General features: G+C 36.0%; 2 protein-coding genes across 2 annotated transcripts in view; one reads left to right on the top strand and one right to left on the bottom strand.

Annotated features, from left to right (window-relative positions):
- The window catches only part of LOC135169995 (organic cation transporter protein), a 107,630-nt gene extending 94,891 nt beyond the window's left edge, over positions 1–12,739 (bottom strand). Inside the window, exon 1 of the mRNA XM_064135482.1 lies at positions 12,601–12,739. The gene's annotated coding sequence lies outside the window, so the exon portion shown is untranslated. The remainder of the gene's footprint in view (positions 1–12,600) is intronic.
- A 1,402-nt stretch (positions 12,740–14,141) lies between these two features.
- LOC135170011 (protein FAM50 homolog) lies at positions 14,142–16,561 on the top strand. The gene is made up of 3 exons (XM_064135503.1): positions 14,142–15,209; positions 15,340–15,607; positions 15,690–16,561. Exons 1-3 carry the CDS (start codon positions 14,582–14,584, stop codon positions 15,805–15,807), a joined length of 1,014 nt encoding a protein of 337 aa, XP_063991573.1. The 5' UTR covers positions 14,142–14,581; the 3' UTR covers positions 15,808–16,561.
- The last annotated feature ends 10 nt before the right edge of the window (positions 16,562–16,571 follow it).

The raw sequence follows: 16,571 nt of genomic DNA, 5'->3' as shown, positions 1-16,571 counted from the left end.
AAATTAAGTCGACACTTAATTGTTACACTTAATTGTTTGTTAAGATAAAAAATTAATCTCCGGTAAAATGAGTATATTATGATAAAAATATAAATTAAATCTGTTATCTTTCTGTTTAATAAAATTGATATTTTCATTCAATCCGAATGAAAACATGTTCTCCTCCATGTAATCCACATTTAATCGTATTTTCCAGTACTCGACTACATAATCCCCTAGGAATTCATTCCGGTCTTTCGCTTTCACTGTAAAGAGTTGCATCTCCTCACGCATGATCCTTCTCCAAAGATCCTTTTTTTATTATTCCTCAGTACTTCTTTCTCATTCACTGAATTTCCTCTACCTTTTTTTTTTTTTCGCCGCACTGCGCTAAACAAGTAGTCTTTGTGTGCCCCGTGTCAAGATGCTACTTGACAGCAAACGTCTATGCCCCATTCCGTAAAAAAGTAGTGGAGAGAGAGAGAGAAAAAAAAATACATACAAGAGCCCTCTCGTTGAAAAATCGAGGATGAGGAATAAAAGGGGCTTAACTTTACGATCTTTCGAAATCCCGCCCGAGGGCGAGGACTCCCCAAATGGAAACGAAATTATAACACGCCGATGAGCATGCGTCGACTGCTCTTATTCCGCCTCGTTGACGGTTGAATAAGTGAGATGAATTATTATTCTAAGAACCTGTCGATATATTTTCTATTTATCATTTTACGGAAATTTTATCAGAATAATTCACCGAACACGTGACATTATGTCTAATCATTTTTAATTATTTCCATTCTCATTTACATTTTTTTAATTTTCCAAATAGAAACTCTCGGGATTTCTCAATATTATTTTTCTGAATAACTTATGAAAAATTACAAGACCCATTGAATACGCTGTAATACTTTAAACAAATGCAATTAAATTAAATGCAATTGCGATTTAAAATATTTCTGTCATCGAAAAAAAATTATTTTAAAAATGAAATTTAGAGAGAAAAATTCTTGAAAAATTATGAAACAGTTGAATCTTTTTTCACTGAACGTTCCACATTTTATCGTGAACGTTTTGTAATTTTTCCGGAAAATTTATTAAACAACTGCGGAACTGTTTCGTAATTTTTACCGAATTTTGATTTAACTGGCACATTACAGAGTAGTCACGTAATTAAAAAAAAATATCCCTCCGTAAAATTGTAATAACATTACCAGCAAGGCATATTTCCCACTTGTTCCAAAGACTCATCAAATTAATAATTATCACATTAAAAAATAAAATAATTACAGTGACGATCTCCGAAAAATCCAAAATAATAATTCCTTGATAAAACGTCTAATAACCAGAAATGAGCCGCGTGCCACCCCACATCTGTCCACAACCCCGTACGACTATTTAATTCAACAATGGCCACCCCGGGTGCACATACAACAACCCTGTCTCTAATAATTACGGTATCCATAAAGCCCCTGAAAGCCCACATTAACAATCTCAAGTTTATCGAATTGGACGTGACCCCATAAGTGATTACACCGCTGCAAAAAAAAAAAATTAATAAAAAATAATAACCTCCTCTCATCCTCCCTCCACCCTTTCCCCATGAATTTCACAGGATTCGTTCATCAGTCAGTTGAAACAAGCCCTAGAATTTTCACAATACAATGGCTACGATAACCAAAGTGACTGATAGTCGACAAACTGAATAAATAACGTACACTCAACCAATGTGGCGGAATAAATTAATTTCCGTCAGGGCCTGGTTCATAAATAATCCAACCAACGAAAATCACTCGTGGATATAAAGAGGATGGCATGGAGATTGGTCCCACCCCCTTTCCCTTCCACCCACCCTTTCCCTCTTCACCACCACCCTGAACATCCAGTCGTAGTCTCTTGAACCCTCGTAACTTACGTCGATAGCCCTGTAAACAATGAACCCAAGACACCCAGGGGGATTCAACGCGTGCGCACGTCTCATCGGTCCAAGATCCCAAGGTGTGATATATCGATAAAGTGGTGGATGATGAGGGGGAGAAGGGGGATGGTGGTAAAGGGGCAGTATATGCCCAACTCTCATACATGATATCACTGATTTTAATCGAACCTGCGGAGCACCTTGCAATTCTCGAATTTGTTTAACTTGAATTTTTTACAATAAATCATATTTATTTGTCACAATAATTATTATAATTATTGAGAATGCTTGATAGGTGTGGACGAAAATGTGTGGACAAAAACCATCTCAGTATGTTATTGTTTTTATAATTTTTCTCCGAACGGTAGCGAAATGTTTATAATTGTTTTAATAAATAGAATCAGAGGAGAAATTGAAAGGAGTTAATGAACAAGGGCCTTATGTCAAATGGGTCTAGTGTCAAATCTTTGGTCTAAGAGTCAGTTGATGTAGAGACATCATACGAGCGTGCGATAATAAATAATTAAAATCAATAGTTAAATCGTTTTAATATTATTGAGACAATTCCTATCCATAACCCAATAATAATAATCTTTCATTAAAAAATTCTATTTTATTTAAAAAATTATTTAACAATGAAACTGGCAAAAGCCAAATCCTGATAATTTAACATGTTAAAGAAAAATAAAAATTCAAAATATCCTGTGTCCCTCAAAATCATTTATCCCAGATGATTTGGCCCTTAAAATTCACTCCAAAAATCTAAAGAAAAAATGTCCTTTGCTACTTTAAGGTATGAAATAAAGACACGTATTTCCACGTAGGACCCACGCGAACACAATAAAGGAGTTCCATGATTTTGATCTCCAGTTGTCTCATACATGTGGTGGTTATTTTCGCAAGGAGTAGCGAAAGCCCTTGCAAAAACGAGCGTTATGATTTGTGAAGGTAGAGATTGGGTGGGGGGGGGGGGAGAACAGAGGTAACAGAGGGGTATAAAAAGGGGGGGTAGGTAGGGAGGCGCCCACGCCTTTCCAGGAAATCCTCTCACGTGGATGTTCCGCTTACTCCGTTGCTTCCTCTTCAGTCCTGTGTGTGAGGATCTTTTAACTAACATGATAAAAATTTTTTTCGAAAGAACCCGAGAAAAAAGGAAAAAAAAAAAAATAACAGGGAGGGAATATTAAAGAGAAATGCATGGTAGAGGGGGGGGGGGGTATGAGGGGGAGGAAGAGGAGGAGAAGGAGCGCCTGGTGGCGGCCGTCGGTCAGATCACAAAATCCGATTGCAACGGGGGTGTAATGGACAGACTAATTTGTGAAATTTAAATTCCTACCTCTGAAATGCATTTTTTTTTTTTTGTTTTCACTTTACTTTTTCATTTTCGGGACTTTTTTGAGAAGTTCCTGGAAAGCCGTGTGGTCTAGATATATCTCCAGATTTTCACGAATAAAAAATACTTTTATTTTGTAATTTAATGTTGTTTAATATAGAAGAGAAACGAAAAAGGGAAAAACACGTGAAATTCAGATTATGAAACGACCTTGAACATCATCAAACTCCGACAAACCTTCAAATATTTGTAAATAAAATTTATTAAAATTATTTATAAGACGTGACACGCAATTGTTAATTTCCATGAAATCATCATCATCGGACGAGTAATTTTTTGACATAAATCCAAAGTGATTTTGTCCGCGTGGTACCTATAGAAATGTGAACGGCAAGCAAGAGAGAGACTACAACTTTTATCCAGAAAAAAATAAAAAGGAGAAATAAAAAAAAAAAAATGAGAATTGCAGGGAGGAAAGAAGTAAAGAATGAACGAGGAGTGTGTATGCGCGGAGGACGTGTGGATGGAGGCTCGATGGGGCCCTAACCCATGTAACTCGACACCAGAGTCCCCATCGAGCAGTCCCTACCCCACACGTCAGCTAGATTCCCCCCTCCCCTCTCCCCCTCCCCCTCTGTCTCTCTTCCTCACTCCTCACTCGTCCATCCTTACAACGTCGTATTCGCATCCTCGCGTTCACTAAACTAAATCATAACCGTATTATGCTGGCAACAATGGGCCTGCCAGTGAAAAGCCGCCTCTAATCCACTCAGTCTATAGACATCTTGCTTTACTCCACTTCACTTGGTCATTTCCTACCTTCAGATAATTTTTAAAATCAATTTTCTATTGATTAATTGCAAATTGATTAAGAAAATGAATGAAATTTATTTCAATTCCGTTGTTTTGTTAAATATAGGGAAATTAATCGTGACCTTGTGATTAAAAAATTTAATTAGTAAATTAGTAGATGATTAGTGAATAGTTAAATGAATAAATAGGTGAATGAGTCAATTTTCAATTGTTGGGAAATGAATTAGTGGAAAATTTTTGAAAAAATAATTTACTGAGCTCCCACCTAATTCAATTTTCAGAAACATTAACGTCCAGGATGCAATCAATAAGCAAATTGAATGTTTAAATTTACGATGTAACGAGACGGTGGGGTTTATGACTGGGAGTTATAAAATTAAAAAAAAAAAAAAAAAAAAAAAAATGAGCAAATGCCCGATGTAAAGAGGTGGAAGAGAGTCGCTTCACCGGCAATACAGGAGATAGTGATCGAACTGGCACGGTGGAGGCGCTAAGTAACTACCGATCGTATCGAAGATATCGAACAGGGTGAATACTCATTCTTTAACCCCTTCAATTCTTTCATTTCTCCTCCTCAGCTTTGAACTTGGTGGATAACTGAACTGAACAGCCGGCTACCCCGGATGTACAAAATTCCAGGGATACTAGACTTTTGTGCATACATACAACGTGAAAATAAGGGGGAGGTACATTCACACCATAGAATTAAAAGAAAAAAAAAATTCAGAAATTAAATTAAAATGAATTTTCATGAAATTGTTTATTTTCCAAACGGAAAGAAAAGTCGGGGAAAAAAATATCGGTTTGAAGGGAATGAGGCGAAAAATGATCGTCATCAGGAAATAATTTCTGTAATAATTCCTCTAATGCACGAAGAGAAAATTTTTGGAAATATTACGTACCCGTTCCGTAATTTGTCAGTCAAAATTACGGAATAGTTATGCATTTTTTCAGGGAACTTTCCGGAAAAAATGCGTAACTATTCCGTAATTTTTACTGAATACTATTTTGATTAGATTACGGAATTGACACGTAATTTTTCAAGAATTTATCCCTCCATGTAGCACCGAAAATTTCATTCCACAGAAACAAATTTCGAATAAAAATTAGTCCTCTAAAGAGCGAGACCTGAAACGAAATAACAATCAACTAATTGGGAATCTAATTTCTGTCATAAAACTCCCCTTGTCCCCCATGTCCCCCCTACATTACTAATTTTACCTAAAATTTCTTTTCCTCTGATTTAAACCCCAATTTTCCCCAGATCTTCTATAAAAATTATTCGACAATTCTCAAAAATTTTACCACAAATCCACACATTTTACCGTAACAACTTCAATTATTTTTCCAATCGAGAAATATTACCCTAACAACTTTAATTTATTTCCCACCTGAGCAATTGAAATTGTTTTTAAAACTCGCGTTAAAAATATCATAAAAAATTTTTTCTCCGTAAATTCTTCATGAGGTTTTGTACGATAGAGACATGAACAAAATACGATGAAAAAAAGGGGCAAAGAAGTGATGGAGGGAGGGAAGACAGAAGGGGAGAGATACGGCATGAACAAGAGAGACAAATCCACCTCCTTAAACCCACCTGGCCTCACCTTCAACCACAGTCTCGTTGGAGATAGAACGTGAGCCACCATTGGTCGAGTTTCCTCCAATCACCGTCACTGGGTACCTCCTTGTTACAACTCCGGACCAGATAATTCAATTATTTTTATTCATAAACCCCTACCCACCCCTCCCCCTGTCCCACTCTACTGAATCCCTTTTCATCCTCAAATGATAATAATTATTCACTCAATATTTCAATTTAACCCGATGAAAATTATTCATCAACGAAATTGCCAGGAGCTTTGGCACTCAAAATTTTCACCAAAAAGTCGATTCGTTGTGATAGAAAAAAAAAAATTTTGTATATAAAACACGATGCCATGTACCCGACCTATCCTACAGTCAAGAATCGTGTTTCAACGTTGGAAACCGAAAACCATATCATTACGAAGCTCCGTTTTGTCGGGCCCTCTTTCTCTCTCTTTTCACTGTTTCCCATTTCAATTTCTCTATGATTACACTTACAAATTGAATATAAAAAAATATGTGAAGTAAAAATAATGTCGGGTAAATAAAAGAAGAGTAACATAAAATGTGAGAAACAGAAAAATGAAAATTTCATGTCCAGAGTTGTAACGAATTTAATTAATAAATTTGATGATTAAAGGTAAATTAAAAAATTCATTAATATATCAAATTCTGATGATGTTAATTTTCAAATCGAATTTTGTTGATAAACGGGCCCTCGAAAACCCCCGAAAAATTTATTTAACGAATATTTCCTCATCGGGTGGCTCATTAATACATTTAATCACTCTACGAAATTCTCACGGCACCCAGCGGTAATTGGAGTCAACTAATCTAAATACTCGAAGTGATGATGCGTCGGTTGGCTGTCGCCATTTACTATTATACAACACCATGAAATTGTTTAAATAATTGTCGCCCGGGTGCTCTACTTTCGCCGAAAAAAATCAGTGAGATGCAACGGAGAAATGAACATTTGTGAAACAAATGTGAAAGAAATCGAATTGTTCATGTGTGCACCAACAAGGACGTGTTCGTACCACTAGTTTTGCATGTGTACCAGAATAAGTGACTGCGTGAAGCTTCACGCGGACGTCAATTATAATTAATTAGAGCGTAGACTGACAGCGGACGGAACGGCTACTTAATACACTAAACTTGTCCTCAACTATTGCACTTCCTCCACAACCATGCGCCATGAATTTGTCAATAAAGTCCATTGAGTTTGAATAATATATGTTAATAATTGTTTATTATCATTTCCATCATTCAGACGATTATTCTATTTCCCATAGAAACAATAAATTCTATTAAATTAAAATTTATGAATTTACTGATTTCAGAATAAATATTATCAAATCCGACAAGAAAGTTAAACAAAAAAAATTGTGTTATAAATCTTCGGTTGAAAAATAGCAACAAAAACTATGTAAATGACTAAAAATCCGAGAAAATGTATTAAAAATGATGTTAAAATTATAAATAATTTTTTTTTTGTGTTTGAAAATGCAAAATGGATGAACGAAGAAACAAATTATTAAAAAATAACGTTCCTGTTCCGTAATCTAATAGTAAAAATAATATTCGATAAAAATTAGGGAACGATTTCGCGCTTTTTGAGTGAACTTTCCTCAAAAAGTCCAGAACGTTTCCGAAAAATTATAGAACATTCAATGAAAAAATTGCCTATCTGTTCTGTAATTTTTCAATAAAAAATTTCTCTCCGCAATGAAACTGAATTCATTCACTGAATCCCCTAATCATATCACCACAGTCATGAAGATAAAAACTGTAGCCATATCCCGCGTAAAATCGATAACTGGAGTATTTTTATTCGCTTCCGGTGTGTGTGTAGACAAAACAAAAAAAAAATATAGCAATAAAAAATCTCTCACACGGGCTAAACACACCACCGATGACGTAACCGATTCCCAGGAGGCTGGATACCGGTGTTTTGTGTGCCTCACAATCTCACAACATTTTAGGTCAATTTTTTTTATCCCTCACCCCCCCCACCCCCTCACCGCCGAATAAACCCAATAAAAATACAATTAAGATTAAAAAAATGGTATCACGCAGTTAAAAAATTTCTTCCTCCTCCAAATGGGAAATTTATGGAACGATATGATATCATGTAAATTAAAATTAAGTAAATTACAAGGTTTGTAGGTGGGGGAGGGGCCCAATGGACGGCACTTGGTAAACGATTTCTCGGTACTACGGAGTAAGATGCGTATGCTGATGTTGATGGGGGTAGAGAATTCGATCGATTCGATCGGTTACGATCCAACGATCAAGATGAACGATGGAAGATGGTGCCAGATGGTCTACGGCTCTGAGAAATAAGGTGGACCCACGTATATATTGGGGGCAAGGCGAAGAACCCGAGAACCCGTAATGAAATTATAAAGTCGCTAGACCGTTTAGAAACAAATGTGTCTTCTTGGAAATGAGGATGTCGGGAATTATTTTTTTTTTTCATCTTCATATTTCTAATCAAAAATCATTATCAATATTTGATGATGAGTTAGAAAGGAACTATTTATCCCCATATTTGAATTTGATAATGATATCAGTGATTTGTTAGTATCATTTGAATTATGGGATTGATAATCGGTGAAAAGTGTATTCGGTCAAAATTACGGAAAAGTTACGCAATTTTTTAGGGAATTTTTCGGAAAAAGTTTAAAACGGTGGAAAAAAATTCTTTAACAATTAATTGCCTGTTCCGTAATCTGTCAGTGAAAACAGTATTTAGTAAAAATTGTGGAATAGTTATGAATTTTTTAACTGAATGTTTCAGTTTTTCTGAAACGTTCTGGACTTTGTCTTGAAAGTTCACTCAAAAAGTCGTAATTATTCCGTCATATTTACACGAAGAGAAAAGTCTGTGAAAAATTACGGTGCGGGGGACTAGAATCGAGGTGCAATGGAATATCTTTTACTCACAAGTAAAAATTAAAATAATTTTTTTGTAATTAATAATATGTGGCTTCGTAAAATTTACTAAACAGCACAATAAAATTTGAAGGTCTATAATTTTTTATTTGAGGATAAAATAAAAAATTGATAGCAATTCTTATCCCTTATTATCAGTTTATTTTATTGGGCCTTCCTTCATTTTTTACTGTGTCACCCAGAAATTCTTCTCCAACTCATTGCGATTGGTTAACGATGAGCGCCGAATATAACCGATTATTGCCGACGTTGGACTTCGTCATGGGAAATGTATCAATTTTTATGAGGCCGATATAGAACTTTTCCTGATCCAATAAACAAAATTTACTACGCGGCACAGTAATTTTTTTTTACAACAAAGTAATTTTTCTCGTAATCACACCATAAAAATTATCACATTTTCCTCTCCATGTACACAAAATACTATTTTCACTGACGAATCCACCAGCGAAAATAGTATTTTTAAATAGTAAGAAACACTTATACTCTCACTGTCTTCAAAATCAAATAAATAAAAAAAAAAACATCCAAATTCACGATTATTTCCTCTCAAAAAAATTTCAAACATCTCATCAAATGCATTAATAAAGTTGTTAAACTCAAAATCATCATTTCAATTATAAAATAAAATGAATTCCCCCGTGATATTTTCCTCACCGAGGCCATTCCATTAGCCGGAAATTTCCATTAATCAAAATTCAAATGTAAATTGGCCAAACGGAAGCGTAAAGCGCAATGCGAGTTAAACGTCTTACACGTATTGAATCGAAAACACGCGATTCCACGTCCCTCTAAACGCAACGTATAACCAGTTGGCCAGGTAATTTTACGGGGCGAGTATAATACGACGTTAATAGAATGGAACATCGGGTCTTCTCGGGTGTGGTCATAAATCTTTGTTAATTTGGCAGCGCTCCCGAACATCCACTATCATATTTTTTTCCATTTTAATTTAATCCCCGAGATTATTTAAAATTAAACAATTTCATTAATCACAAAAAAAATCTCCAAATTTTGAAAATCCATTACATTATTGTAGATCCAAAAACCAGCCTCGGAGCCTCAACTAAAAAATTTATTTAACTTTCCGAAGATCCAACTGAACGAACTAGAACAAAATTACTGAATTTTCCTAATTACTAATGTGTTTTTTTTTTATTTTTCAACAAATAAAAAAAATTAAACGAATTATTGAACGCTCCATAATCTAATGATCGGGGAAATTATTTCCTCCGGGTAATTGTTACTGAGATAAATAATTCCCTGTGAATTTTTCTATGTAAGGATACGGTACCCAGTCGCCGATTGACGAAGATCCTATTGAAAATCGAAACTTGTAAAAAACAATGATCAGGAACAAGTAACCTGACGTAAATTCGACGAAGCAACGACGGCTTAATCGGCGTTGGCCCGCATCAGGTTGATCGAAGACCCCCCAGTCTCAATATCTACCTCTCACTTTAAAGGACACCCCGGTAACAGCAACCACTGTTTTGTATTTTTATCAGAAGGAGCAGGACGAACAATAGGGTGGTGGGATGCTCATTTGTCTGCGGGTATTGTTGGCAAAGCCCCGGAAACACGAGATGCCATGAGTTCATAATAAATTTTCATGAAGTATTAAAATATTTACACAATTTTCAATAATTTTGGAGGCAATAAAAAAAACAACCCCCAAAACCCCGATATTAATTACTGATTTAAACAAAAGCGGATGAAAAAGCTGAATTATTCAATATTATTTAAATATTTAAATTGAAAACGTGAAAAAAAAAATTGTCAAAAAAAGAAAAAAAAAATAAAAAACAGAAAAAAAAATGAAGAAATGAATTCTAGTGGTAATTAATGAATGAAAAAATTAGAGTTTAAGTATTGAAGTATTTTATATTTATAAAATAAAGTCTAGGGCCCTAAAAAAATTCTCCTTCACGAGGGGACGAAGGTAAAAAGAAATAAGTTGTGGGGGTACAGTTTCTGGCTCATTGGTCAGGGAAACAAATTCGTTACGACGTATTCACGACGTCGTCCCCTCAACTTTTTCGGTATACACCGTATTTAAAATGTTCGAGTTCTTTTTTGTCCCTGAGGGAACGACCATACCTGATGGATATATATAGCAACAGTGGAACAACGTCGATTCTGTTATCTTCAGGATCAATCGAGCTTCCTTATTAACGGGTGATCGGACACCGTTGCTGTAGGTAATCATAAGGTTGATTTTTTTTTTTTCATTTTGATATCAAGACTAAACCATAATTAATTCCCTAATTATTATTGCAGCTGATGGTTAAAAAAACCTTCGTCTACTGGCACATGGTCAATGAAATATACCTGAAGCTGGTGACACCCGAAAAATAATAACAAACTTCATTAAAAAAAATAAACAAAATTAATTACTAAATAATATTCAATAATTTTCGAGTGACAGCTTCAGGTACTCGTCAACGCACGCGTTTTTAATGAACAATGACTCCGTTTAAAACTGTATATTTATCAATAAAGATAAATAAATAATTGTCTATGAAATGCAGAAATTCCGTTCCCCTTAAATAAATAAAAAATTATGTCTCAAATTTTTATTTTATCTTCTGACAGGAATATCCGGATTAATGAGAATCGCTTCGACATCGACACGAATTTATAATTAATTCCCTCTTCATTATCGTCAAATGAAAAATACAACAGGTTTACCTCGTTATAAAATGCACCTTGCTACCATGCACTAGTTAGTGAATTTTCCCCTCAACCTCCCCCCCCCCCCCCCCGCCGCCCTATCATCACCACCCACTCTCCCACTAAATATTACTTGATATTCGATATCCAATCCCTCTGGCGTTGAGCCTGCATCGGGCTAGATAACCCTAACCTCGTTATAGATGATAAACCACGATCTCGATTTACCTTTTACCGCGTTAAGGTACACCCCGAAACGAATATGCAACAGAGTCAGATGACTAGCGCCTTAACCACCAACGCCAACTGGCATTAATTGCGTAATCAGTGGTTTACGCGAGGCCACTTGTCTATTTTTCCTCCTATTTTGTTTAATCCTTTTATTATTAATTCCATCATGAGGTAAAAAAAATTAAATAGAATACTAGTGTAATTAGCAATGGGATGGAAAATCATGGGATCTCGAATCTAGGGCCATATATTCCCATGAGTCTTCGTCTATCGATTCAACTTGTCGGGATTCTTCGGTTTGTTTTCGCTTTTCGAATGCTAGAAGTTCATTGTTCAGGTCTTGATAGGTCTCTTCTATCTCCGATGCTAGGGTCAGGGACTTTGTGCTTAAAATTAAGCGAGAAATTTGTCAATTTTTTTCTATTGGGTGAGGTGAATGATTAGGGGCCTCTCAAGTTCTTCTTAAAGACAAATGGAATATTATTTGAATATTAATTTTGTTTTTTTTTGCGAATATGGTAGTTTTTTTCGAAGTTATTTGCGATTTCAATTTTTCTAATTTACTTGGCCGTTAGATAATTAAATAAAAGGGCCCGGGAACGCGAAGGGGGGGGGGGTGAATATAGCTCAAATGAATTTCTCGTATCAGGTCTAGAAGTAAATGAAAAAAAAAAAAAAAAAAAAAGAAATATTTGACTACAAAAAATGGAAAATGTACTTGACATCGTTAACGATGGAATTTAATACTTCAGAACGTCTAATGATTGAGACAATTTAATTGCCAAAAAAATTCAAAATCCAAAAATCCATATTCTGACATCTACTCATCACAAATAGGGGCAGGGGAGAAGAGTTTGATAGGAAAAAATAATTAAAATCCTTGAATGACCCCTTAAACTCTGGGACTTGAATTATTACCCAAATATGCGACTCTTGGGGCATTTCGAGGGCTCAGGACGCGAAGTTTTATGGGGACTTGAGACCTCAGGGAGGGTTCCAACCTCACATTGGTGAGTCTGAGTGAATTTCCTCGTTTCTTCGCATTCTTTCCGCTTCATTTCTAATCACCGCAATAACCAATGAATATCTAATTAATTAAATTCTGGGGACTCACCGATCGGCGGGACATACGGTTGCAGCTCTGGATGGTGTCCGATGAACTCCCAGAATTTCCTGATTTTTTCTCGTTCAAACGGCTTTTCACTTTTCACAAACACCAATTTTATCGCTAAATCATTTCTTTCTTGCATCATCACTTTTCACTTTTCATACTTCACTAGCGATTTTTTAAAAAATTAAATGACTGATAAAAAAAATTAAATTAAGACACTTGCAGGATTGAGCACAAACTTCGCCATCTTGAGACTTGCACTACACGTCGGTAAGAACGAAACTTCCAATGCACTTCACCACTCACAGCACTAAAATAAAAAAAAATTATTGATGTTTTATTAATTATTCATGTCCTTCTCAATTTAAAAACTTAATTTTCCTCAATTTTGCATTGACTTTCGATTCATTAAAAAATCAATTATTATCACAAAACGGTCGAAACACTCATTAGTCTCCCCAGAATTGTACAGCAGGCGCCATCTTGTAATGTGGCAGAAAAGCTGACACGTAAAAAGACGAGGAAACACATTTGAACTTGTGAATACCTCGAACTAAGCGATAAATTCATTGTAAAATTGTTGCAGTTCATAGTTATTAATTATTGATGACATCATGTTCGTGATGTTCTTCTCCATTCGTATGAAAATATCTAGAAGTCATCAAACCCATTGTTTCCCACCAGACTAGTTGTCATGGTGAATTTACGGAGGCATGTTGCTCATGAGATTGTTTTGCCAAATTTTTATTTTGCTCTAGCGCTGGCAGTTTACGAAAATTGTCGTCAAATGCAATTTTAAATCGTTGCTCGCCATGATGACTAGTAATTTAGAATAATATTTGTAATTATTTTATTGATTTTACCCTTATTTTCCGCGAAAAACCGAAGAGCATCACCAAAACCCTTCTGGAAGGGTAACTCTGTTTGTTAATACCGTTCTGGTCTACGTAATTGACGAAAATTGTCCTTCGATTCATCGTCAAACACTTCCTCTCCACGATAATTACTCAATTCGGGTAGTCTTCATAATTAATTAGATGACTTTATCCCATCTTTCCTCAGAAAATCCAAGAGTATTCGCCAAACTCGTTGGTCAGTGCCAGCGACTCACCGCCATTACGTAATTGCGCGGAGTCGTTGCGCACTCGGTTTGTGTGTCTGGACTTTCATTTTTCGTTCTAGCGGATATAATTTATGAATATTCACCTCAAATTCGCGATCAGATCGTTCCTCTCCATGATAGTTAGCCAATCTGCGTAGTTTTAATAACTAATTAGGTGATTTTATCCTGACTTTCCGCAAAAACCCACGAGTATTCACCAAACTCGTCGTTCAGTGCCAATGACCCACCGCCATCTTGCCCATGCGCAGTTCCACTTTTCCAAGCGACTAGGGCCACCGTGATCGCCGCGTTGCATGCCGGGTTTTGCTCTAATCGATTATCGATTGGCAAATGATCGATTATGACTATGACATAATCGATTATCTCCAGGGAATCCGCCATGTTCGATTAGTGATATCGTTGGATATATTTTTCCCAGGCTTTGTATAACCATAAAATAAATTTGTTTCCATCGTTATTACGATTGTTATTGACTAGTTATTTTTTACTTTTTTAATGGTTTTTACTAATTATTGATAATGTTCACAACTCGGCAAAATATGTCGATAAAGTAAAGAACCTCCCCCTTCTTTGTCCTTTCCCTGTTTCGTGCTTCATTATAAAATGTTGTTTTGACACTTCTCCATGTGTATCCAACATTTTCAACATATTATCGACTTAAATAACAATTATTTTGTGCAAAAAACAGTTCAACAATTTTGTGGAGTCTTTGGGTAGTGAATTATCGCCCTAAAAAGTAAAATAATTGAGTGACAAAAAAATTCCAAAGTGTTAACAACATCCTGCACCTGAAATAGGTTATATTGTCATCAACAAACCATCGAATATTCATTAAGTCGTTGAGAAATTAATTAATAAACAATGGCCCACTACAAAGGAGCAGCCAGTGAGGCTGGCAGAGCAATGCAGTTGATGAAAAAACGAGAGATAGCCCAACAAGAAATAGAACTTCGTAAAAAGAAAATCGAAGACGACCTGAAGATCCACAACATCGAGAATAAATTCGCCACTCACTACAATGCTGTTGAACAACAGCTGAAGACCTCGACGATAGGCCTGGTAACCTTGAACGAGATGAAAGCTAAGCAGGAGAACATTGTCAAGGAACGAGAAAGAAAATTAGCACAGAAGGAGAAAGAGAAGGAGCAGGAGAAAGAGAGGGCACTTGCAGCAAAACAGGCAGAGAAGAATAAACAGAAGAAGCAGATTCAGGCATTGTCATTTAATCTTGACGAGGATGAGGAGGATTCGGAGGAGAATTCTGAAGACGATGATGCAACACCAGCTGTCAAGAAAATTAAGAAAAATCCACACGTGGACACGAGTTTCCTGAGGGACAGGGAGAGAGAGGAAGAGGAGAACAGGTTGCGAGAGGAACTCAGGCAGGAGTGGGCTATGAAGCAGAATGCCCTCAAGGAGGAAGAGATCGAGATCACCTTCAGCTACTGGGATGGTTCTGGACACAGGAGGAGTGTCATGATGAAGAAAGGTAAGGGTTTACCTATTGTTTCACTCGTCATTCGTGTGGGAGAAATGAATAAAAAATTATTGACAATAAATTTGGAGAGTTATGGTCGTTGAGCTCATCACTAATGGGGAATAGTTCGCACTGTTGGCAGGTAACTCTATCTATCAGCTACTCCAACGGTGCCTGGAGGTCCTGCGACGAGAGTTCAGTGAACTCAAGACTGTCATGGCTGATCAACTGATGTATGTGAAGGAGGATTTAATTCTCCCTCATCATTACACATTTTATGACTTCATTGTCACCAAAGCTAGAGGCAAAAGTGGTCCTCTATTCACTTTCGATGTTCATGACGACATCAGGATGGTGCACGATGCCTCGGTGGAGACTGAAGAGTCACATGCTGGTAAAGTCTTACTGAGGCAAGTGAAAAATTCATTTCTTCTCTATTTAATGAATAAAATCTTAATCAGATCCTCATTCTTTCTCATTTTATTTTTTCAGGTCTTGGTACGAGAGGAATAAACACATCTTTCCAGCGAGCAGATGGGAGCCCTTCGATCCAACAAAAAGCTACGACAAATACACGATCTCCGATAAAAAGAAAAAAGATAAAAATTAGTAATCGTTATGTTCGTCGTCTTACATTAATTAGACTCATCTTTGTAATCAGTGGTCAATATATTTTGCATCTCATCGTTAATGAAGTAAGGATTCAACCCTTTATCGTCTGAAAAATCCTCGAGTAAATCATTGATTCGTTTTTTCTCTTCGTCAGTCATGTTGATGATTTCCTCATGATCAACTTCGGAATCTTCAGTTTTATGTAAATTCAAAAAATTAATTGTATTCTTAGAGAGAATGGCACACTCTGGTGGACTTGACAACATCATGTCCTTTAGTCTTTCACGATTTTTAAATTGTTCCTTCGAGAGGTCCTCGTTACCCTTCTGGAATTACGGTAAATCTCGTACAGAATATTTTTAACATAAAAATTCGTTTGCGAAATACCTTTATTTGTAGCTCCAGATCGTGAATAGAAGCATCTAGCTCCTCAATTTTTTTCATTTCTTCAAGAATAGTCTTCTCATCCTCCTCGATTTCCGAAGGAAGTTCGTTATCACTCATCGTTTAACTGATTCAATTTCTATTAAAAATCTAAGGATTTTCTGTCTTATGGGGGAATTTCATTGACTTCGACCAATCAATTCGTTGCCATGACGAAAATAATGAAAGGAAAAAACCTGTGAAGTGCTGTGCAAATGTTTCCTTGAAAGTAAGAAAATATCCGCAACTGTCTCTTCAATTAGCACACGAATTTGTTAATTAAATTCAACAAACGTTCAATGAACCCTACAAGTTATAGAACATTCCAATAAAAGAAAA

This window comes from Diachasmimorpha longicaudata, chromosome 16 (assembly GCF_034640455.1).
Source record: "Diachasmimorpha longicaudata isolate KC_UGA_2023 chromosome 16, iyDiaLong2, whole genome shotgun sequence".
Lineage (NCBI taxonomy): Eukaryota > Metazoa > Arthropoda > Insecta > Hymenoptera > Braconidae > Diachasmimorpha > Diachasmimorpha longicaudata.
This window is presented reverse-complemented; position numbering and strand designations above follow the sequence as displayed.